Below are 20049 nucleotides of genomic sequence, written 5' to 3'. Positions count from 1 at the left end.
GCTTAATTCTTAAAATAACACCGAACAAATCTTATCTTAGGTGTATATACGAAGTATCCATATAATATATAGTGTAAATCTCATTAAATTTTAAAAAGATCTTATTTTGTAATAAAAAACACAATATGATGCCAATTTTATACGATGAAATCCATTTACTCATAATTTAAATACGACTAAACATGCTATTTTCTATACTTTCACAATTTTTTAAATTTGATATTTAATATCAAATTCAAAATTTGAAATTTCATAGTGATTCATTTCTACTCAATATATTAAGTTAGTGAGTCTATACATTTTTTGGATTAAATGAGTTAAAGTCCGATTTATTTATTTGCCGTATGTCGGGAAAAAGTCTATGTAAAATACGCGATAATACGGAATGCATTTTGGAAAACGCATCATTCACAGATATATGAAATTAGATAATAACTTGACAAATAGATATGATATAAATGTGATTCAAGGTTGATATATACTAGTGATAAGTGCTTATTTTAAGTAAATGATAGTTACTTCAAAAACACCAATATTAAATGATTCTCTCCGTTTGAAATTTCGTCACATAAAAATAACGTTTTTTAAATAATAACTCAGTGAATAATATTTTAATATCAATTTAAGTTGTGTAATATGATAATATATAACATATGTAATCATCCTATATATGAATTAGCGAAATCTGAGTTTGAGCGAATCTCATGATATTATGCGAAATTTCCAGAGAACTCTAAACAAATAATATAAAATGAATCCTTATATATGAAAATGTAGGGGTAGGACCATTTGTATCGGTCTTAAATAATTCCTTTGTACTTTTTCGTTGTGCACGTTCCACAGCACCACTTGGTGCTGTCCGGAACGGCGCTATATAATATGTTATACTATATGATGTTTTCTATATTTCATACATATACTTCATATATATAGCTCACTCACATAACTCACAATAATCGTTTTTTGACCCCCAATAATCGTCTTTTTTAATCACAAAAACACATTTATATCTCTGTGGATATTGAGCCTACACACTTATAGCATATGATAGCATACTAGTATATATAGTGATATATTATATTCAGCTGTGATCTCAATCTCATCACACTCACACACAAAATTCGCTCGATCAAAATTCCCTCGGGAAAATGTCACCTTTTTTCTCATAGAATCTCAAAAAATAAATAGTAAACACACAACTTTTATTATATAAATAAAAAGCATATATTAATATAAGATATCTATAACAAAATGAGTACAAACAGACAAACATTTTTTTCGATATAAATTATATTTTCTCAAAAAATAGCTCAAACTCATAATACACATCACAAAATAAAATATTTTACTCAATATATTCAAAATACACTCAGATTATATAAGCTTATGTGTAATGTGCTGATTGCATTTTAATCACACCTCAAAACTAACTCAACAAGCCTCAATCTTTTATCACATATTTGGACATATATATAGATATTATTCATATATATTATAAGCTCATAACACATCACCCTCATAAGATATAATAAAAATTGAATGCTTTTGATGTGCTCCACGTACGGAATTTTTTGATAGTTAATATTGAGCCTATCTTAATATACCACACAATATTACTAATAGTTATATATTTATCTATTATGCAAAATTAAGAATAGAGCTGATAACCATAGAATTTGTAGCATCAAGGTTTGCTCGGAAAAACGTCACTTTTTTCACCTTTGATGTGCTAATATCTCAATGAATACTCAAGAACACTCATTCTAATACACATAACATGCATCTATATAATATAACAAATAACACACATATACATTTATCAAAATTAACGAAACTTTTTTTGATGCGAATATCTTGGAGATTCCGAAAAATCTTGGACATTTTACATCAAACATATACAGAACAAATATACTATTAAAATAAATTATATTCACATTGTCAAATCAAATTTGACACATTTTTTTAAGATATCGAAATTCGTTTTTATAAAAACACATGCAACGAACTAAAATCACTTATATATCTACTAAACATATATTATACATACATATACACACTCAAAACACACTCAACATTACTCACAAACATAGATATATTTTGTATCATATACCTAACTATTAAACTAAGTGTGTCTAACTACATCAACATAATATTTATTATCTATAGATGATATAAACATCAACAAAACATAGTGTTACCGTTCATAGCAAATTTAATGCAAGCTCAAATATAGGGTAAATATTAATATATTGATTTGATTACATGAATGAACTACACTATGGGTGGCCTATCTGGTGGTATCACTCATTGGTGCTGATAACTTTTATAGATGTCTGTGACCAAACTTTCCTCTCAATTTGTCGGCTACTTTGGTTTCATCCCCTCATAACTCGCTCATCATCCCTCATTCTACCTCATCCAACCTCATAACTCGCTCATCATCCCTCATCATCCCTCACAACTCGCTCATCATCCCTCATTCTACCTCATCCAACCTCATAACTCGCTCATCATCCCTCATCATCCCTCATAACTCGCTCATCATCCCTCATTCTACCTCATCATCCCTCATAACTCGCTCATCATCCCTCATCATCCCTCATAACTCGCTCATCATCCCTCATTCTACCTCATCCAACCTCATACCTCGCTCATCATCCCTCATCATCCCTCATTCTACCTCATCCAACCTCATAACTCGCTCATCATCCCTCATCATCCCTCACAACTCGCTCATCATCCCTCATTCTAACTCATTTTACCTCAGACATGCTCATCATCTCTCATCATCCCTCAGCCGATCTCATTCTACCTCAGAACTCTCTTATTACATATTATTCTTACCCCTAACTTTGTATTGTCAGAATAAAAACTTTATTTTTAATAAATTTCAATTTTTATTTTTTCTCATTTTATATTCTTATTTTCTATACTATAGATAAAAATACTCAAATAACTCTATTAAATACATCATATCTCTCTATTCTAATCTTTAATTAAATTATATATTTCAATTTTAAAATGAAAATTGCATAGAAGAAAGAAAAGAAAGAAAGGAGAAGAGAAAGGAAAAGGAGGAAAAGAAGAAGAGAAGGAAAAAAAAGAAAAAATAGGACATATTTGATGATTCGGCGATTTTTTTTATATTCACTTGCGAACGTGGAGCTCAGACCTCTCGCTTCGCTCGAGCCTTCACTCCACGTTCGCGCAAAATTTTTAACACGAAAAACCGCTTTGTCCGAGGGTCAAGGCAAAAACGTCACTTTTCCAAAGCATATTGTCAATTCATGGCTTCAGGACTTCAAGGATGCCCTTTACAAGAAATTGTTATTCATCCAGAGAATCCTTATTATAAGACAGATGGTCAGACAGTTTTCAGCGGTGATAACAATAAAACTCTTTATTATCTTTCACCAAAAAAGCAAGGAGAATACATAGTTCCTTCATTTGTTACAAGAATTGGCCAATCAGCATTCAGAGGTGGCAAACTTTCTAAGTTGATTATGGGAGACCAAATAACATTTATAGATACATTTTATCTTTGCGGCAATACAATATCAGCGATCATTTTACCAAGCTATATCACAACAATTCCTGATGGAATGTTCTGGGGTTGTTGGAGATTAAGCTCGATAAATTTGCCTGATTCAATCACTCAAATTGGCACTTATGCCTTTATTTCATGCAGTGGACTTAGCAACACCCAATTGCCAAATAGATTAACAACGCTAGGCAATAACGTTTTTGAATCTTGCTCTAGTTTAAGGAAAATCACATTGCCAAAAAATTTAATAAACATTGGAAGCGGAGTATTCCAGGGAATAAAACAAATCAATATCACATCATTGAATCCTGATATATTTGTCGATGGATTTCAAATGTATAAAGATCGCAATCAAACACTATTTACATACTTAGGTGTCGATTCAGATTATGATGTGACCGTATTAGGAAGTTGCACATCAATTAGTTCAGGTACATTTTCTAGTAAACAACTCCGAAATGTTTATTTCTCGAGTAATATTAACATCTCATTTGGTGATGATTCATTTCGTTTTTCATCAGTTAAATCAATCATTTTCCCACCTGGTTTGAAAAATCTTGGATACAGATCATTTGGAAATTGTGATGGTCTTTCAAGTGTTACATTTCAAGGTAATCAAATCACCACAATTCCAGAATTATGTTTCGAATCATGTCAATCACTAAGTGATATTACTCTCCAAAATCAATAACACAAATAGGATCATCCGCATTCAAGGGATGCATATTACTTGTTGATATTGGATTATCAAGATTATCTAATCTTCAAATTATTTCTAGTTATGCATTCCAAAATAGTGGTCTTACAACTGCTGTTCTCTCGAACACAATTCAGACAGTTGGTGTTAAAGCATTCACAGAATCATCTATTGTAGAGTTGACAATAAATTGTATGATTGATAATGATCTTTGCAAATCATGTAGGATGCTAAAAACATTAACACTCGATGAAGGCGTAACAAGCGTTGGCCCTTATGCCTTCTCTGGATGTTCATCACTTACAGGATTCACGATTCCTGGGTATCTGAGGAAAATATATGATTTTGCATTTGAGTCATGCTCATCTTTATCATATGTGGGAATGGTTGCAAATTGTAACTTGGAATCTGTTGAAGGGGGATGTTTCTATGGGTGTGTCAAACTGAAGTCTATCAACTTGAGCATATATAAATAAAATTGTTTTAAATTACTTCTTCATTTAAATTATAACAATTATTTTTGATTTTATATTTTTTTGGATCAAATCCATTTTAATAGAATTTATATACTATTCATCTATTAGTAAACACTACCGTATATTATTTTTTAAGCTATCTTATTTTTTGAACTTTTATTCAAATCTTTGGTCGCAAGAAGAATTGCATGATAAATAAAAACATTTAATCAAAGTCAATTTTATTTTTCATATTTAAATGGACTGAGTGTTAACATTTAACATTTTTTGCTAATTGTCGTCAAAAATTAGGCGTAAAGCAAAAATTGATATTTCATATGGTTTTATGATAGATAAGCATTATATTCCCACTCATTATATTCGTAAATTTTGAGGTTTATCCTTCGCTTTTAAGATCATTGATTTTGATTTTTATATAAAATAGTTATATATTAGAAAATAATATGAGTTTATGTGATATTATTTTTCAGAAGATTTTGTGTTCTTCTTCAAAATTTTATTTTTTTTATTAAAAAGAATATTTACAAAATATACATTTACTTTAATTAATATTTAAAAACGTGCTCTATCAAAAGTTCCAAAAATTCAATATTTTAGCTTTTCTGAGGTGTCACTTTTGATGAATTTCTGTTTACAACATAATAAATAAAAAGTTATTAAAAAATTCATAAAATAACAATAGTTGATACTTACTTTTGGAAGCGGATTGAAATAAATAATTGAATGATCTGTAACGGTTGATGAAAGACCTAATTCTAAAGACGGCAAATTATGATTTTGAATATTAAAATATTCTAATACATCCATTTTAAAAAATTGAAAGCCAATTCTTTTAACACTCGGATGAATTAAAATAAATTTTATCATAGAACTAGCACATAATGCACCATCTGCAATGAATTCAACAAAATTTGGAATGATTAAATATGTTTCTCCATGATTACCTGGATAAACAATCAAAGTTTTCAAATTTGATGAATAGACAATACCATCAACATCAGTAAAATATGGATTTTCTTTATCAACATAAATAGCTTTCATATATTTACCATTGTCAAAAGGATTAGCTATTAATTTTGTTACACTTTTTGGAATTGTAAAATACTCAACTTGAGTCCCCGTAAGTAACCCGTCATTAAATATTTGGACTTTATCATCAAATGTAACATTTATTAACTGAGAATATGATTTGAAAGGACTATTTGTTGTTGATGTAAAGCCTTTTAGATATAATTTTTTTGCATTTTGGTTCTGGGTTAGAACAGGAAGTTCGCCCGAACCTATTACTGTATAACAATCTTCCTCACCACAATTTTCAAATCTCGGATTAGAAATTTTTCAGATTAATTAAACCTTTTCCTATTTTATGCTTTTTGAAATAAAAAGTGACAATATATTTTATGATTCTGTAACAAAAAAGTAGTTATTCTAATTTGAAACTGAGAACATATTTTTTATTCTGAAATTAAATAAAATGTAATATATTGAAAATCCTTAATGAAATAGTGGCATGTAGTTTTGGATATTTGCATTGTGTTCTGAAAAATAACCTCACATATTAAAAAATTGACTGCATGGTGATACAATCTATCTGTATTTGAAAATAAACAGTTTTCATTAGGAATATTCGTAAAAATTGTTTATGATAAATCAAAAGTACAGTTAGAAAATGATATTGTTCCTGTTGTACCAATTACAATTACTGAATACAAAAAAATATTTACAATAATTGTTACTTGAATAGTAGCGAATTCCACATAAAGTTGGAGTTGTTTTGGCATATAGTAAATTAACATATTCTATTGTTGAAGAATTTGTTGATTCAAAAGAAATAATTGTATTCTTTCCTGAAGAATTTGTATTCTGAACAGGCACCTGAATTGTCATAAATGTTCCATATTCAGAGTAATCATTTGAATTATAGGAGAATGTTGAATTAAAAAATTTGAAATTCATAAATGTATATGCACCATTCCAAAAGGAATGATAGGTCGATTTAGCATTAAAAGATGAAAAATATTCATAATTCATGTTATAAGCTAGATGTGATTGAGTTACTGCATTTCGAGGCGATTCATTTTTAAAAAAATGCATTTTTCAATGTTATATCATTATTTGCACAATATATACAACCACCACGCTCAGAAGCTGAGCATGATATAAAAATACAATTATTGATTTTAAAAACCATGCTTGTAATTGTAAAAAGTGCTTGGCCGATCATTTACTTTTAATTCTAGACTTTCACATAGAAAATAAATGTTTTATTATGCTTTTTTTATATTGTGTAAAATTTCATTCTCATTGAAATGATTAAATACTTTAACGGTGCACTTTCTACTTTTTGATATTCGCATCCAAGCTTTATATCATAATTTTCCAAGGTAAAAAGTTAATATTCTTGTTTTTGAAAAGGTTATTTTAATTTACTATTTAGTAACTAATCAAGCTATTATACTTTTCTGCCATTTCAATAAAAATATCAACATTTATTTTACTTGAGATAAGCAAACGATAAAAAAGATTACAATTATTTTCAACCAAATAATGAAACAGTAAAAAATAAAGCAATATTCATGTTTAATATAAAGTAGCCCATATGAATTTGGGAACAAATATGTAAAGGATTAAAATGAAAAATTGAATAATCTTTGTTAGAATATGGAGAGAGTCCAATTTCTAAATAGGAAGCATTATAATTTTGAACCTCAACGTATTCAATTGAATCAAATTTGTAAAATTGAATTCCAATTCTCTTCACATTTGGAGGAATTAAAACATATTTAATCAAAGAACTAGCAGCAAATGCTCCGTCAGCTATAGATTCAACAAAACTTGGTACAGTAACATAAGGCTCGCCATGATTTCCAGGATAATATAATAATCTTTTTAAATTTTTCGAGTAAACCACTCCATTTATATCGGCAAAATTAATATTTTCTTTATTAACATAGATGGCTTTCATGAATTGACCATCATCAAATGGGTTTCCAACAAGAGTCTTGGCATTTTTTGGTATCGTAAAATATTCAACAGCAGTTCCATATAATAAAAAGTCATTAAAAGTAATTAACTTATCATCAAATGATATATTCTGTAAATTAGGATAATGTTGGAAGCATTTTTCAGTTGTTGATTCATATCCTTGAATAAATAGTTTAACTGCATCAGTATGCTCAGTTAATATAGGTAGAACTCCTGTTCCATTTACAATATATGAGTTATCTTCACTTGTTCCTTGAAAAATTTCCTCTTATAGTAATTTTTAAAAAGCAAATATTGTCACTTTTTATAAATTGGTTCTGAAATCAGAGATAGTCCTCAAGAATAACTTTACTTAGTAAAAACAGTTCGAAGGTTACCATAATTTGAATAAATACGTTTCATACAATTATACAACTTCATTAAAATACATTATTTAAAAATCAAAAAATCACACAGAAGTATCTTGAGTAAGGACATTCTTCAGAATGTCCATCATGTTGTTCACAACTTATTTATTCACTTGTTTCAATAATATTAATGATTGATTGATAATTAATATTCCATATGAGAAGTGAACTAAAAACATTTTACGATTGTCAGATTATACTTTAAACAATTCTATTGCAAGTTAATATCAACAAATTGATATTATTTATTCATTTCAAATAGTTATTCAGCCAAAATTTTATTAAATACAGAAGAATTGATATACAATCATATCGAAATGATAAAATGCAAAGAACAAACTGAGTGTTTAAAAATAATACAATATCGACAACTTATTTTTGGAAGAGGATTGAATTGAAGAATTATAGAATTTACCGTATCACTAGATACTAAAATCTCTAAAGATGGTAAATTTTTATTTTGAATGTTAACAAATTCCAATTTTTCCATTCGATAAAATTGAAATCCAATTCTTTTTACATTTGGATGAATTAGAATATATTTAATGATGGAACTCGTAGTAAACGCATTATCTTTAATCTATTCAACAAAATTAGGAACGGTGACATATTCTTCTCCATGATTTCCAGGATATACATACAATGTTTTCAAATCTTTTGAATATAGAATGCCATTAATATCAGTAAAGTAAGGATTAGCTTTATCAACATATATTCCTTTCATATAAAATCCATTGTCAAATGGATTTAACTTCAGATTTTTTACATTTTTTGGAATTGTAAAATATTCGACTTTAGTTCCTGAAAACAAACCATCTCCAAGAGATTGCATTTTATCATCAAATGTAACATTAACCAAATTAGAGTATGAATATAATGGAAAATCAGCTGTCGAAGAGAATCCTTTAAAATATAATTTGACAGCGTTAGTGTATTGATTTAATATTGGGAGCTCTCCAGAACCAGTCACAATATAACAGTTTTGTTCTGATCTTAGGTTAGAAATTTAAATGAGAATCTAATGACCAAACTTCTCCTATCGTCATTTATGCAATTTTAACGAAATACCCCGTACTTATATATTATAATTTGCCTGTATTAAAAAATATTCATGTATAATATCCACATATATTGCCAATTGGGCAAATGCGTTAATACTATTGCCCATTTGACACATTTTGAGTGTAAAATGATCGTTAAATTAAAAAAAACTTAATAGAAATGGTTTATTCTATGATAGATCAAAAGTTAACAATTCAAATTGCAAAAAATAATTAATAATCAAATTATTACAAATGTTCGATTTGCAGTATAAAAAGCTCCGATAAGTAATTACTATTTTTCCTGAGCCTTCCCAAACTCCAGGTATGTTTATTTCGTCAGTAAAAAGAAATTGGCTTTGATTTAAAAAATAATATGGTTTTTTTATCAATAAAATTATAAAAAGAATCGTAAACATAAATATCGTTTTGGGGAATGATAGAATTTTTTGTGAGAATAAAGGAACTTCCTCCACCAGCACCACCATTTTGATGTTGGCTTGAGAAACCTCCAAACCATCCTCCCCCAGCACCAACATGGTCAGATGACCCATAAGCATTAATATTGCTATTAGGGTGTTTAGACTTTTCGAATTGACCTGATTCTCCATATCCAAATGAGAAACCAAAAGTGGAATTTGCTACTAAATTATTATAATATGTACCCATATTCCACCATCCTTGCGCTTGTGAACTTCCACCTGAACCTCCAGATCCATCATCTGACCCTAAATACTGTCCATCAGGGGAATCACCTGCACATCCTCCACCACTCACAATTACACGATGCCATAAATCATTTGCGAGGAATTGTACAGATGTTTGTCCCCCTCCACCACTGGAACCTGAAGGCCAGTTGCCACCATAGCCGCCATATCCATAACCTCCAGGGGCCATGTTCTCTTTTTTGAAACAATTTATATTGTTTGATTGGTCAATTACTTTGCCATAAAATCCATGGCCGCCGATAGTGGCATATGCCGTGATTTTTTCTCGAATATTAATTATTCCTGATGTGTATCCACCAGCACCACCTCGGCTGTTTTGATTTCTACAAATAGCATTACCTTTTGATTTTTGGAAAATATTATCATGCAAACATGTTCCGTTTCCAAACTTGAATAGACTAATTCTGTTTTCTGGTGATCCACCAGATGCCCCATATAGTTCAAACTTATAATATCCAGGAATTAAATCAAATTTATAATCTGTACAATCAATATTGCTAGAACATGGATAGTTTAAAGTATATTTATTCTCAAATTGATCATACGAGATATTTGGGGATCCTTTTGTTGAATCTAAAACTGAAAATTTTATCAATTGAAATTAACTCATAAAGGCAGATCTCCATCTTATTCTTATAAATTTATACTTATAAAAATGATGTGTAAACTGTTGAACAGACTAGAAATTGATTTTGACAATTTATAAATGTCACTTTTCTAAAGTTATCTGATGTTTCCTTGTAGATTTCATGCATATTAACACTTTAGTGCGAAATCAATAATGAACCTTGAGTTTATATATCAGATTAAAGCGTTAAGACATATTGAACATGATTTCAATTTAATCATTGAATACATTTTAAACAGACTCTGTATCACTATTATAAAAGACTTGACTTTGGTTATAATGGACCAAATTATTATACTTCTACCCCATATAATGTAACATTAAATAATGGGAATTATTTATTTGAATTGTGGGGGGTGTTCGAGTGGAAACTATCCATCTAGCTCTGATTTAAATCCTTCTTCACCTGGTGCATATGTTAGAGGTCAAATATCTCTATCATCAGAATACACATTTTATTTGCATGTTTGTCATCAGGGAGAACATGAGATGAAATATTATGCATATGGTGGAGGAGGTCCTGGACAGCAAGGAGGTGGTGGAGCAACCGATATTAGATTAAAACCAGGAAAATACGAAGATTTTGATTCATTGAAAAGTCGAATCATCGTAGCATCTGGTGGAGGAGGTCCTGATACCGACCAAAAAGGAGGTCCTGGAGGAGGTTTATATGGTCATAACAGCACAAATAATTATAGAATGGGAGGGACACAAAATCAAGGAGGAAATGGTTTTATCAAAGGAAAATTTGGAATAGGGGGTGGAAATCCTGACAAAATTAACGGTACCGGAAATGGTGCTGGAGGTTCAGGGTACTTTGGAGGCGGTTCTTCTAATATTTCTACAGATTTTGGCGGTGGTGGTGGGAGTAGTTTCATCAGTGGTTACAAAGGATGTATTGCAATAGCAGAAGAATCAACTGAAAACAATATTTTTCCAATCCAGAGAGAAGATGTTTCTATCCATTATTCAAATCTTAAATTTGATTTTGGTGAGATGATTGATGGCAAAAGTCCTATGCCATCACCATCAGGACCCACAGAAATAGGTCATCATGGCAATGGATTCATTCGTATTACATTTCTTTATAATCTTAATTTTCGATGCTCTTTTAATCTCATAAATTATTTCCTAATTCCAAAGTCATTTTTGATTTACTTAGATATTTTTATTTCTATTAAATAAGATATTAATATGTATATATATTATGGAACTAAAGTACTGAAATCAATTTGTAAAAAAAATATATTTGACACTTTTTACAGGCCTATAAATTTTGTCACCTTTTAGTAATTTCTAGTTGTTTTCACTTTAATAATAATATATGATTATTCATGAATAATCATTTAAGATAATGAAAAAGATCATTTCATATTATGACAGTATCAATCCATTTAATGGAATTTTTCATCAAACTCGTATTGCAAGTTTTCCAATCAAGAATTTTCTTTCTTTTTTCAACAGTTCAAGATACCATGAAAGCCTTTGGTTTGATGTTGATCAAATTATAGACGAACTTGATCATCCGCTAGGATGGGCATCTGATAGTATCCAAGGTTCATATTTTGAAATAACATTTCTCAACTCTTTTCTTGAGATTCATGGATATAGCTTGTGTACACCATCAGGTGACGATGAAATGTTACGAAATTGGGATTTACATTGCATCAGAAATAATCTTTCATTTGTTATTGATACTCATACAAATGACAACACTCTTTGCCCCGAAGCACTTCCAGGCCAAATTTGCGGATATGCTGATAAAAAGCATTTTCCAATAAATAAAGCGTATGTCTGTGACAAAATAAAGCTTGAGATAACCGGAAGAAATAATATTGGAAAATATCATTTGAGCGTTCTTGGTTTTGAACTATTTGGCGTTTTATACATTGGGGAATGTATAACATGCAAATTACTTGCTGCTTACACAAAAAAATTCTTATTTACTTTCCTTATTTCTTTGATTATTTCATAAAAAAATGTTTATATTATATTTGATTCTAGGAGAGTGTTCAAACATATATGTCTGAATGAAATGATAAAAAATGTTGATAGTTCATGTCATCAAATTGAATTATCAGATAGAGTGATCATTTTGCAAAACAATATAAATATAAATGTGATAATTGTGGTATCAAAAAGTATGACAAGAGAATTCTTGATGCTCCTGCTAAATTTAACTCGATAATCAAATTGAAATATTCAATATATATATAAATGAAATATTACTCATTATTCTATGAAATAATTATAGCAAATAACATGCAATACGGCAACAATTGGACTGAAGAATATGCTCGTTGCACACAGCTTGCAATATTTTTAGGAATTTTGGTTGCAATAGGAAAAGGAGTTCTTTCAGGAAGACAACTAGTTAAATTTCTCAAAAAATCAGTTTGCTGCATGAAATATTTCTCTGTGTATTTTGTGTTTGTTTTAAGAATGCAGTTTAAAGGAGCTGAAACATTCAAAAGATGAAATCCACAATATTCTATCGTATGAATCTGTGAATACAAGAACGTATTAGGATCCATATAACTGACAGATGAAGGAATTTTCAAAATTGGTAATTGACATAAACAGAAGATATTGAATGATAGTGAAATCAATGTATCTGGAAGTATGATATTTACTAATTTCATGCAATCAACAAAACTATCAAATGGTAAAACTGTTGCAATTGAACTTGAAAGATCAACAGATTCTAAAAATGGACATGCGCGAAACATTCGACTTCCTAAATTCTGAACAGCAGCATCCAGAACAAAATTAACAAATTTGCAGGAACTCATTGATCCACAATCAGAAATATTCACAACAGTAGGAGCTAATGGTTCTTTCATATCAACTGGACATTTGATTAATGTTTTAAAATCACTGGAATATGCAACACCTCGATAAATAACTATGTCTGGACAGTTACTTTTCAAAACATTAAGCTTTGAAATGCATGACAAAGCACCTTGATCAATAAACTTCAAATTTCTAGGAAATGTAAATTCGGTTATATTAGTAAAGGAAATAAAGAAATGAGGCAAAAATTCTAAGCAATCGGGTAGAGAAACTAAATGAGTTTCATAAAAATGATAAATTCCTTTTGGAACTCTAATTCTCGTTTTAGATAAATCAGCTACTTCTAGTTTGGAATATTGGAAAGCGCATGTACCCAAAATTTCGACTTTTGGGCCTAATGTGATCGATTTTATAGAACAATTATAAAAAGATGAGTCACCAATGCCAATTATTGTATCAGGCAAGATAATTTCAGTGATATTGCATGAATGGAATGCATGTGAAGATATGTATGTAACATCTGTTCCTTCTATCTGTGTAATGACTAATGAAGATTTGAACTCAATGGGAATTGCTGGTGATTTACCATCACCAATATGAACTCCATCGCCGAAAATTTCATAGTATACATTAGGGCTTGTATTTGTTACTGGAATTTAGTCGGATTTATTTTTTTTATAAAAATGTCACATTTTTCATGATTTCAAATGTTCCATATATACTTTATTATACAAATTCATGCAAGAATGGGTGAATATTGTCCCAATAACTAGTCTCAGAGAGAACAAAAAAGTTGTTTATTCTATTAAAAAATCATTAAAATGGGGGTAAATGTAATGGTACTATGGCCGAGTGGTCTAAGGCGATGGATTTAAGCCCCATTACCGCGAGGTGCCTGGGTTCGAACCCCAGTGGTACCATTTTTTCCAAGAATTCATTTTTTTGGCCTTTGATAAATAAAATTTTCTCCTCTTTCTGATTTATTTCAAACAAGAAAATAATACTTCATACAAACCTAAATCAAATTTTTTCTTAATTATCACTTTTTCCTATTTACAATAATGCTTCAATAAATTAACTTTTTCGCCTTGATTCTAATAGAGTATTCTTTCTCCTATTTTCCTTACAAAGAACAATTAAAAATATAATACTTATTTAGCTAAAGCATATGGGTAATTACACTAATCCAGCATTCAATTTACATCCAAAGATAGTTAAGATAAAAAGATATGAAATATCACAATACCAAGAACAATACTTTTTAAAGATTTATCACCAGAACTCTAAAGCCTGTTATTTCAAAGATAGAGTTGAAGCAAATTATTCTTTACGTAAAGATTGCTTTTCGATTATGCGTGAGATTGATGAAAGATTTATGAATAGTAATGAAAGTTCTAAATACTACTCACTCCTTTATGAATTACCTCAGATTCCCAATTTCATCTATTTTCATCAAAGTTTCTATTTTAATGAAACCTACGATAATTCCCATGAAATAAATATAATTGACTATAATGGCGCATGGAAAGGATTTCGAGGTTTTTATACTATATTTATTCTTGATCAAAATATCCTGATCCACCACCAGATCCGGAGATAATAATAATATCATTTATATTATTAGGATATGATATAAAAGTTGCACCACCTCCTGTGCATGAATAAAGTGGATTTGTCGCCATTATTCCGATTGAATTTAATCCTCCTTGATAAAATGCACTAGTAATAGGAGAATTGCTGCATTTACCTTGACTGCCTACATAAATGCTAAGTTCGGTTGTTACAGAAACTTTTAATATCCCTTCAGTATATGCACCAAGACCTGAATTAGGATCATTTTTATATCCACCCTGAGCTCCCCAAACACGAAGTTTGTATCTTCCAGTTGATAATGTTGTGTTTTGGGCGTATCCTTTATATGAAAATGACCGAGTTTCGATAGTCTTAAATAATAAATAAGATAATTAATGGTGTTAATTACGTCTTAAATACTGATGGTTCACGCCATTTGCCATAAATTTGAATTAAAGTCAGATTTAAGAATTCTGATTCGAATATTTTTATTCCACGATTATGGCATAAATTATGGAGTTAATTAAGGTTAAAAATATGTTTTGAAATCATATATAATTTTCTGTCATAACGCAAGGGTCCAACAAAATTTAAATTTTTAGATATTGATTTTAACTTTTTACTTCTATCAAAAGGATAAAACTATTAAAATTGATTTTCATTTTAATACAATTTAAACAAGTTTGACATTCATATGAATCAAGAATAGTAATGATGATTTTACCATGACCGTTCCAGATGCCAGGAACATGAATGACATCTTCAAAAAGATATCCAGAGTGTTTTGTGAATGCATATTCTTTCGAAATGATGTTTTCATAAAACATTTCTGATGCATTGATCAGTCCTTGAGGAATTATTGCATCACTAGTCAATGCCCACGAACTTCCTCCCCCAGCACCTGCTATATCAAGTGATCCATTAATTTGTACTGCGTTGGGGTTCTTTGATTTTCCTAATCTTGCAGCTTCTCCAGAACCGAACGCAATGTATTCATCATGTAATATCCCATCTACAAACCAACTTTGTGCAGTCAAATTTCCTCCAGAACCACCTGAACCATCATCAGTTTTAGCAAATTCACCGTTTTTATCGTCAGATCCGCCTCCACCACCACTTACAAGAACTCTATGCCATAAATCATTTTCGATGAATTTGACAGCGGTTTGACCACCTCCTGAACCAGATCCACAGTCAACAGTATTAGAATCCACACAATAATCTGATGAACTACCACCTCCACCACATCCACCTTTAATTAGATGCTCAATATTGAAGCATGCATCATCCCAATAGCAAATTGAATTATGCGAAAAAATTCCTTGACCTCCAATTGTCAAAAAAGTGGCAGTTAATTTCTTGAGTTTTATCTTTCCAGAGATATAGCCGCCAGCGCCACCATTACTAGACACTTTTTGGCACGCTGTGTTGCCACCATATTTTAAAACAATTTGATCATCAATGCATGAATTATTTTCAAACCGATATGAAGATGCATTATTGATATGTGATCCACCAGATGCTCCATATAGTTCAAATTTGTAGACACCTGGAAGAAAAATAACTTTATAATCTGTGCATTCATCATTCCTTTCACATGGATATTCGAAAAGATACTTATTATTTTCAAGATGTGAATATTTTAACTTTGCACCATCAATTGATGTATTTACTAATGAAACTGATTGCATTCGTTTTCATTATATTTATTGATTCAGAAAATCGTTCAAATAATTGTTCATAATTCTTTCAATAAACATATTCTTTAATAAATGATAGAAATTGAACTTAAATCAATCCCAAATTTTATCCAGACAAAAACTTTAATTGTTTTGTAAAATTAATCAGAAAAAATGTTTCAAATTTATTGTTTAATTTCTAAGACAAAAGCAATATAAAAGTAATTGAAATAATAAAGTTAAAATGATGACATATGAAATTTGCAACAAGAGTTTCGAAATTGGTTTGTTCAATTGAAATTAGACCATCTCCTGCGTGACCTTCTCTTTTGGTTCGATCTGGCTCTGTAATATTTTCATTACCATTTTTGTAAATTATGTTTTGTAAAATATTTTTTGCATAACTACTACCACCACCTCCACCAGCATTATCTGCGCCTCCTCCACCTCCATAATATCCACTTCCCCCTCCTCCAGTTGCAGCACAACAAGAGGAACAAGCATTTCCTCCTTGTAAAAAATTGCCATTTTTTGCAACACATGAGCTGCATGTATTAGGTTGGCCTGGAAATCTGCCACCAATACCTGGATTTTGATTAGTCGCACCTGTCCCATAGAAAATATATGAATTTCTAATTTCTCCAATGCCGTTTCCAGCAATTAACCCGCCATAACCGCCAGGATATTCAATATTCCAATAACCTGATCCGCCGCCTGATCCTGAGATAATCAAAATATCACTCAAATTATAATAGGAGGATATAAAAGTTGCACCACCTCCGGTGCACGATATACGATTTTCATTCGGGCCAATCGAATTTAATCCGCCTTGAAAAAATGTGTTTCTAATAGGTGGATTGCTGCATTGGCCTTGTTGGCCAACATAGATACTAAGTTTTGTTGAAACAGAGACTTTGAGGATACCTTCAGTATAAGATCCAAGGCCAGAACTAGAATTATCGATAAATCCACCTTGTGCTCCCCAAACACGCAGTTTGTATCTTCCTGGTGATAATGTTGTATTTTGTGGATAACCTTTATATGTAAATATCCAAGCTAAAAAAGGAGGATGTTTTATTGTCGTCTGGAAAAGTGACAAAATTATCATTGTCGTCTAAAAATAGATTTTTCAAGCATGTTTCGGTACCTAAATAAAGGAAGAACATCAATTCCATCTATGTATATAGTATGCAAACACGCATGATATATGGAGTAGCTCTTTATCTGGCTAAAAATCCTATTATTTGAAAATTCGCATTGTCGTCTAAAACCGCCAGACGACAATAATAATACCCCCTAAAAAAGAATCCTTCTATAAAATTGAGAGTATTTTCCAAAGCGGATATGAAACAATACAGAGTTTCAATATTAAATATATAATTATAAGCCTTTAAAAAAGACAAATTAGAATCAGGAATTAGCTAATAATAAGAACAAATAGAAGATAAGATGGAAAAGAAGAAAAAGAATAAATATTATGGAGGCAGTTTGGGAAATGCTTTGAAATGGCTGATGATGTAGGGAAAGGAGTTCGTTCTGGAAAACAGCCGGTTAGTTCTTTAGAAAAAATTGTTTGTTGTAAGAAATATCTATTTGGATAAATTGTATTTGTCTTGAGAATAGAATTTGAAGGAGCAGTAACATTCAAAAGATATAGTCCGCAGTACTCTATTGTTCCAACATCAGCCGACAAAAAAGTGTTTGGATCCAAATATTTAACAGACGGTGGAATTTTAAAGTTGATAATCTTTCCATTAAAAAATATACTTCCTGAAATCGAATTCACAGTATCTGGAAGAATAAGATTTGTTAACTTTTTACAATCGTAAAATATTTCAAAAGGTAACTCTGTTGCAATTGATTTAGAAAGATCAACAGATTGTAAAAGCAAACATGCACGAAACATTCGACCACCAAGTTTTTGGACTTGTGGATCTAAAACAAAACTAACAAACTTACAACTACTAAAAGCTCCACAGTCCGAAATATTAACAATAGTTGGAGCTAATGGCTCATTAAAGTCTACGGGACATTTGATCAATGTCTTAAAATCACTAGAATACGCAATTCTTCGATAAATAACGATGTCAGGACAGTTACTTTTCAAAACTTTAAGTTCTGGTATGCAGGCTAAAGCACCAACTTCAATGGACTTAAGATTCCTAGGAAAAGTTAACTCAGTTATTTTAGTGAGGGCTAAGAAAAAATGTGGTAATAACTCCATGCAGTCAGAAAGTAAAATCGTTTTTAAATTTGTTCCCCAAAAATGATAAATTCCTTGAGGTACTTTGATCTTGGTCTTGGATAAATCAGCAATTTCGAGTTTCGAAAACTGAAATGCATGAGTATCAAGAATTTCAACTTTTGGACCTAATGTTATTGACTTGATCGCGCATTTATAAAATGATGAGTTGCCAATCCCAATGATTGTATCAGGCAATACGATTTCAGTTAGATTACATGAATAAAAGGCAAGGGAAGAGATAAATGTTACCTCACGATTGTTAATTCGATCAATAACTAACTTTGAAGAGAAATCTATCGGAATTGCAGAGGTTATACCATCCCCAATATGTATCCCGTCTTCGAATTCTTCATAAGTAATACTAGGAAATGTACTAGTCGCTGGAATTTAATTAGAGAAAATCGAAAATTAAATTGTCACTTTTTGATAAATATAACTGTCACTTTTGTATAGCTATCAGAGTTTCCAAATGAAAATGAAAGATCAAAATGAACTTATAAATAAAAGTGTATACAAAATTCGTGAATAAATGGTTAATTATACAAATCCGCCTTATAAATTACATCAAAACACTGTAAAGATAAATGGATATGAAGTTACACAGTATAATGAACATAACTTTTTAAAGGTTTTCCATCAAAACTCGCAATCTTGTTACTTCAAAAACAGAGTTGATGCAAACTATTCACTTGAAAAATAATGTTTTTCTATCATGCGCGAGATTGATGAAAGATGCATGATCAGAAACGAAACTTCTAAATACTATTCCTTATTATATGAGATTCCACAAATTCCAAATTTTTTTCATTTTCATCAAAGTTTTTATTTCACTGAATTTTCGAACTCATCACTTGAATCAAATGTTGTTGAATCGAATTTTTCCATTAATAACTTTAAAGGATTAGTAACAGTTTCTGGGAAATATAATTGGTGTACATTATATGCTTTGGCAAATAATTCAAAATATTGGAACTTTCCGATCGGCACTGTTGATAAATATTATTTTCCACTTATGCCAGTTTATAGTAATAATGTCAGTATCATTGATATGTGGATTCAACTACCAGATATTTCATTGATTAATCAATTAAATCCTTTGAATGAATTATGTTCATATATTTTAAGGTATAGATCTTGTTTTTCGTTGTTATTTCTATTTATATTAGCAATAGAAACATAATGATATTTATGATTTTGCCAATTCTTCAAAAGCATGATCGATGAGATTCAGGCATTTGAACTAAGTATATAATTA

The 20049-nt window shown here is 30.3% G+C and overlaps 7 protein-coding genes and 1 non-coding gene across 8 annotated transcripts, besides 1 other annotated feature; 3 read left to right on the top strand and 5 right to left on the bottom strand.

Annotated features, from left to right (window-relative positions):
• Positions 1-3287: 3287 nt before the first annotated feature.
• TVAGG3_0641860 (ribonuclease inhibitor domain-containing protein) lies at positions 3288-4235 on the top strand (the record flags this gene model as incomplete). Its single annotated transcript, XM_001311499.1, has 1 exon — positions 3288-4235. One exon carries the CDS (start codon positions 3288-3290, stop codon positions 4233-4235), a length of 948 nt encoding a protein of 315 aa, XP_001311500.1.
• Positions 4236-5318: 1083 nt separating this feature from the next.
• Positions 5319-5356: a mobile genetic element.
• A 3993-nt stretch (positions 5357-9349) lies between these two features.
• On the bottom strand, positions 9350-10362 carry TVAGG3_0641840 (glycine-rich protein family; the record flags this gene model as incomplete). Its single annotated transcript, XM_001311500.1, has 1 exon — positions 9489-10046. The coding sequence occupies one exon, from the start codon at positions 10044-10046 to the stop codon at positions 9489-9491; it is 558 nt and encodes a 185-aa protein (XP_001311501.1).
• A 227-nt stretch (positions 10363-10589) lies between these two features.
• TVAGG3_0641830 (glycine-rich protein family) lies at positions 10590-12452 on the top strand (the record flags this gene model as incomplete). The annotated part of the gene is made up of 1 exon (XM_001311501.2): positions 10833-11690. The coding sequence occupies one exon, from the start codon at positions 10833-10835 to the stop codon at positions 11688-11690; it is 858 nt and encodes a 285-aa protein (XP_001311502.1).
• A 46-nt stretch (positions 12453-12498) lies between these two features.
• On the bottom strand, positions 12499-13958 carry TVAGG3_0641820 (ribonuclease inhibitor domain-containing protein; the record flags this gene model as incomplete). The annotated part of the gene is made up of 1 exon (XM_001311502.1): positions 12743-13348. The coding sequence occupies one exon, from the start codon at positions 13346-13348 to the stop codon at positions 12743-12745; it is 606 nt and encodes a 201-aa protein (XP_001311503.1).
• Positions 13959-14136: 178 nt separating this feature from the next.
• Positions 14137-14218, top strand: TVAGG3_0641810. Its single transcript has one exon. It is a non-coding gene; the product is annotated as a tRNA-Leu (tRNA).
• Positions 14219-15481: 1263 nt separating this feature from the next.
• TVAGG3_0641800 (glycine-rich protein family) lies at positions 15482-16561 on the bottom strand (the record flags this gene model as incomplete). Its single annotated transcript, XM_001311503.1, has 1 exon — positions 15482-16561. One exon carries the CDS (start codon positions 16559-16561, stop codon positions 15482-15484), a length of 1080 nt encoding a protein of 359 aa, XP_001311504.1.
• Positions 16562-16748: 187 nt separating this feature from the next.
• TVAGG3_0641790 (glycine-rich protein family) lies at positions 16749-17657 on the bottom strand (the record flags this gene model as incomplete). The annotated part of the gene is made up of 1 exon (XM_001311504.1): positions 16749-17657. The coding sequence occupies one exon, from the start codon at positions 17655-17657 to the stop codon at positions 16749-16751; it is 909 nt and encodes a 302-aa protein (XP_001311505.1).
• A 309-nt stretch (positions 17658-17966) lies between these two features.
• On the bottom strand, positions 17967-19198 carry TVAGG3_0641780 (ribonuclease inhibitor domain-containing protein; the record flags this gene model as incomplete). Its single annotated transcript, XM_001311505.2, has 1 exon — positions 17967-18773. The coding sequence occupies one exon, from the start codon at positions 18771-18773 to the stop codon at positions 17967-17969; it is 807 nt and encodes a 268-aa protein (XP_001311506.1).
• Positions 19199-20049: the final 851 nt, after the last annotated feature.

The sequence above is a fragment of the Trichomonas vaginalis genome, chromosome III (genome assembly GCF_026262505.1).
Source record: "Trichomonas vaginalis G3 chromosome III, whole genome shotgun sequence".
Classification (NCBI taxonomy): domain Eukaryota; phylum Parabasalia; order Trichomonadida; family Trichomonadidae; genus Trichomonas; species Trichomonas vaginalis.
This window is presented reverse-complemented; position numbering and strand designations above follow the sequence as displayed.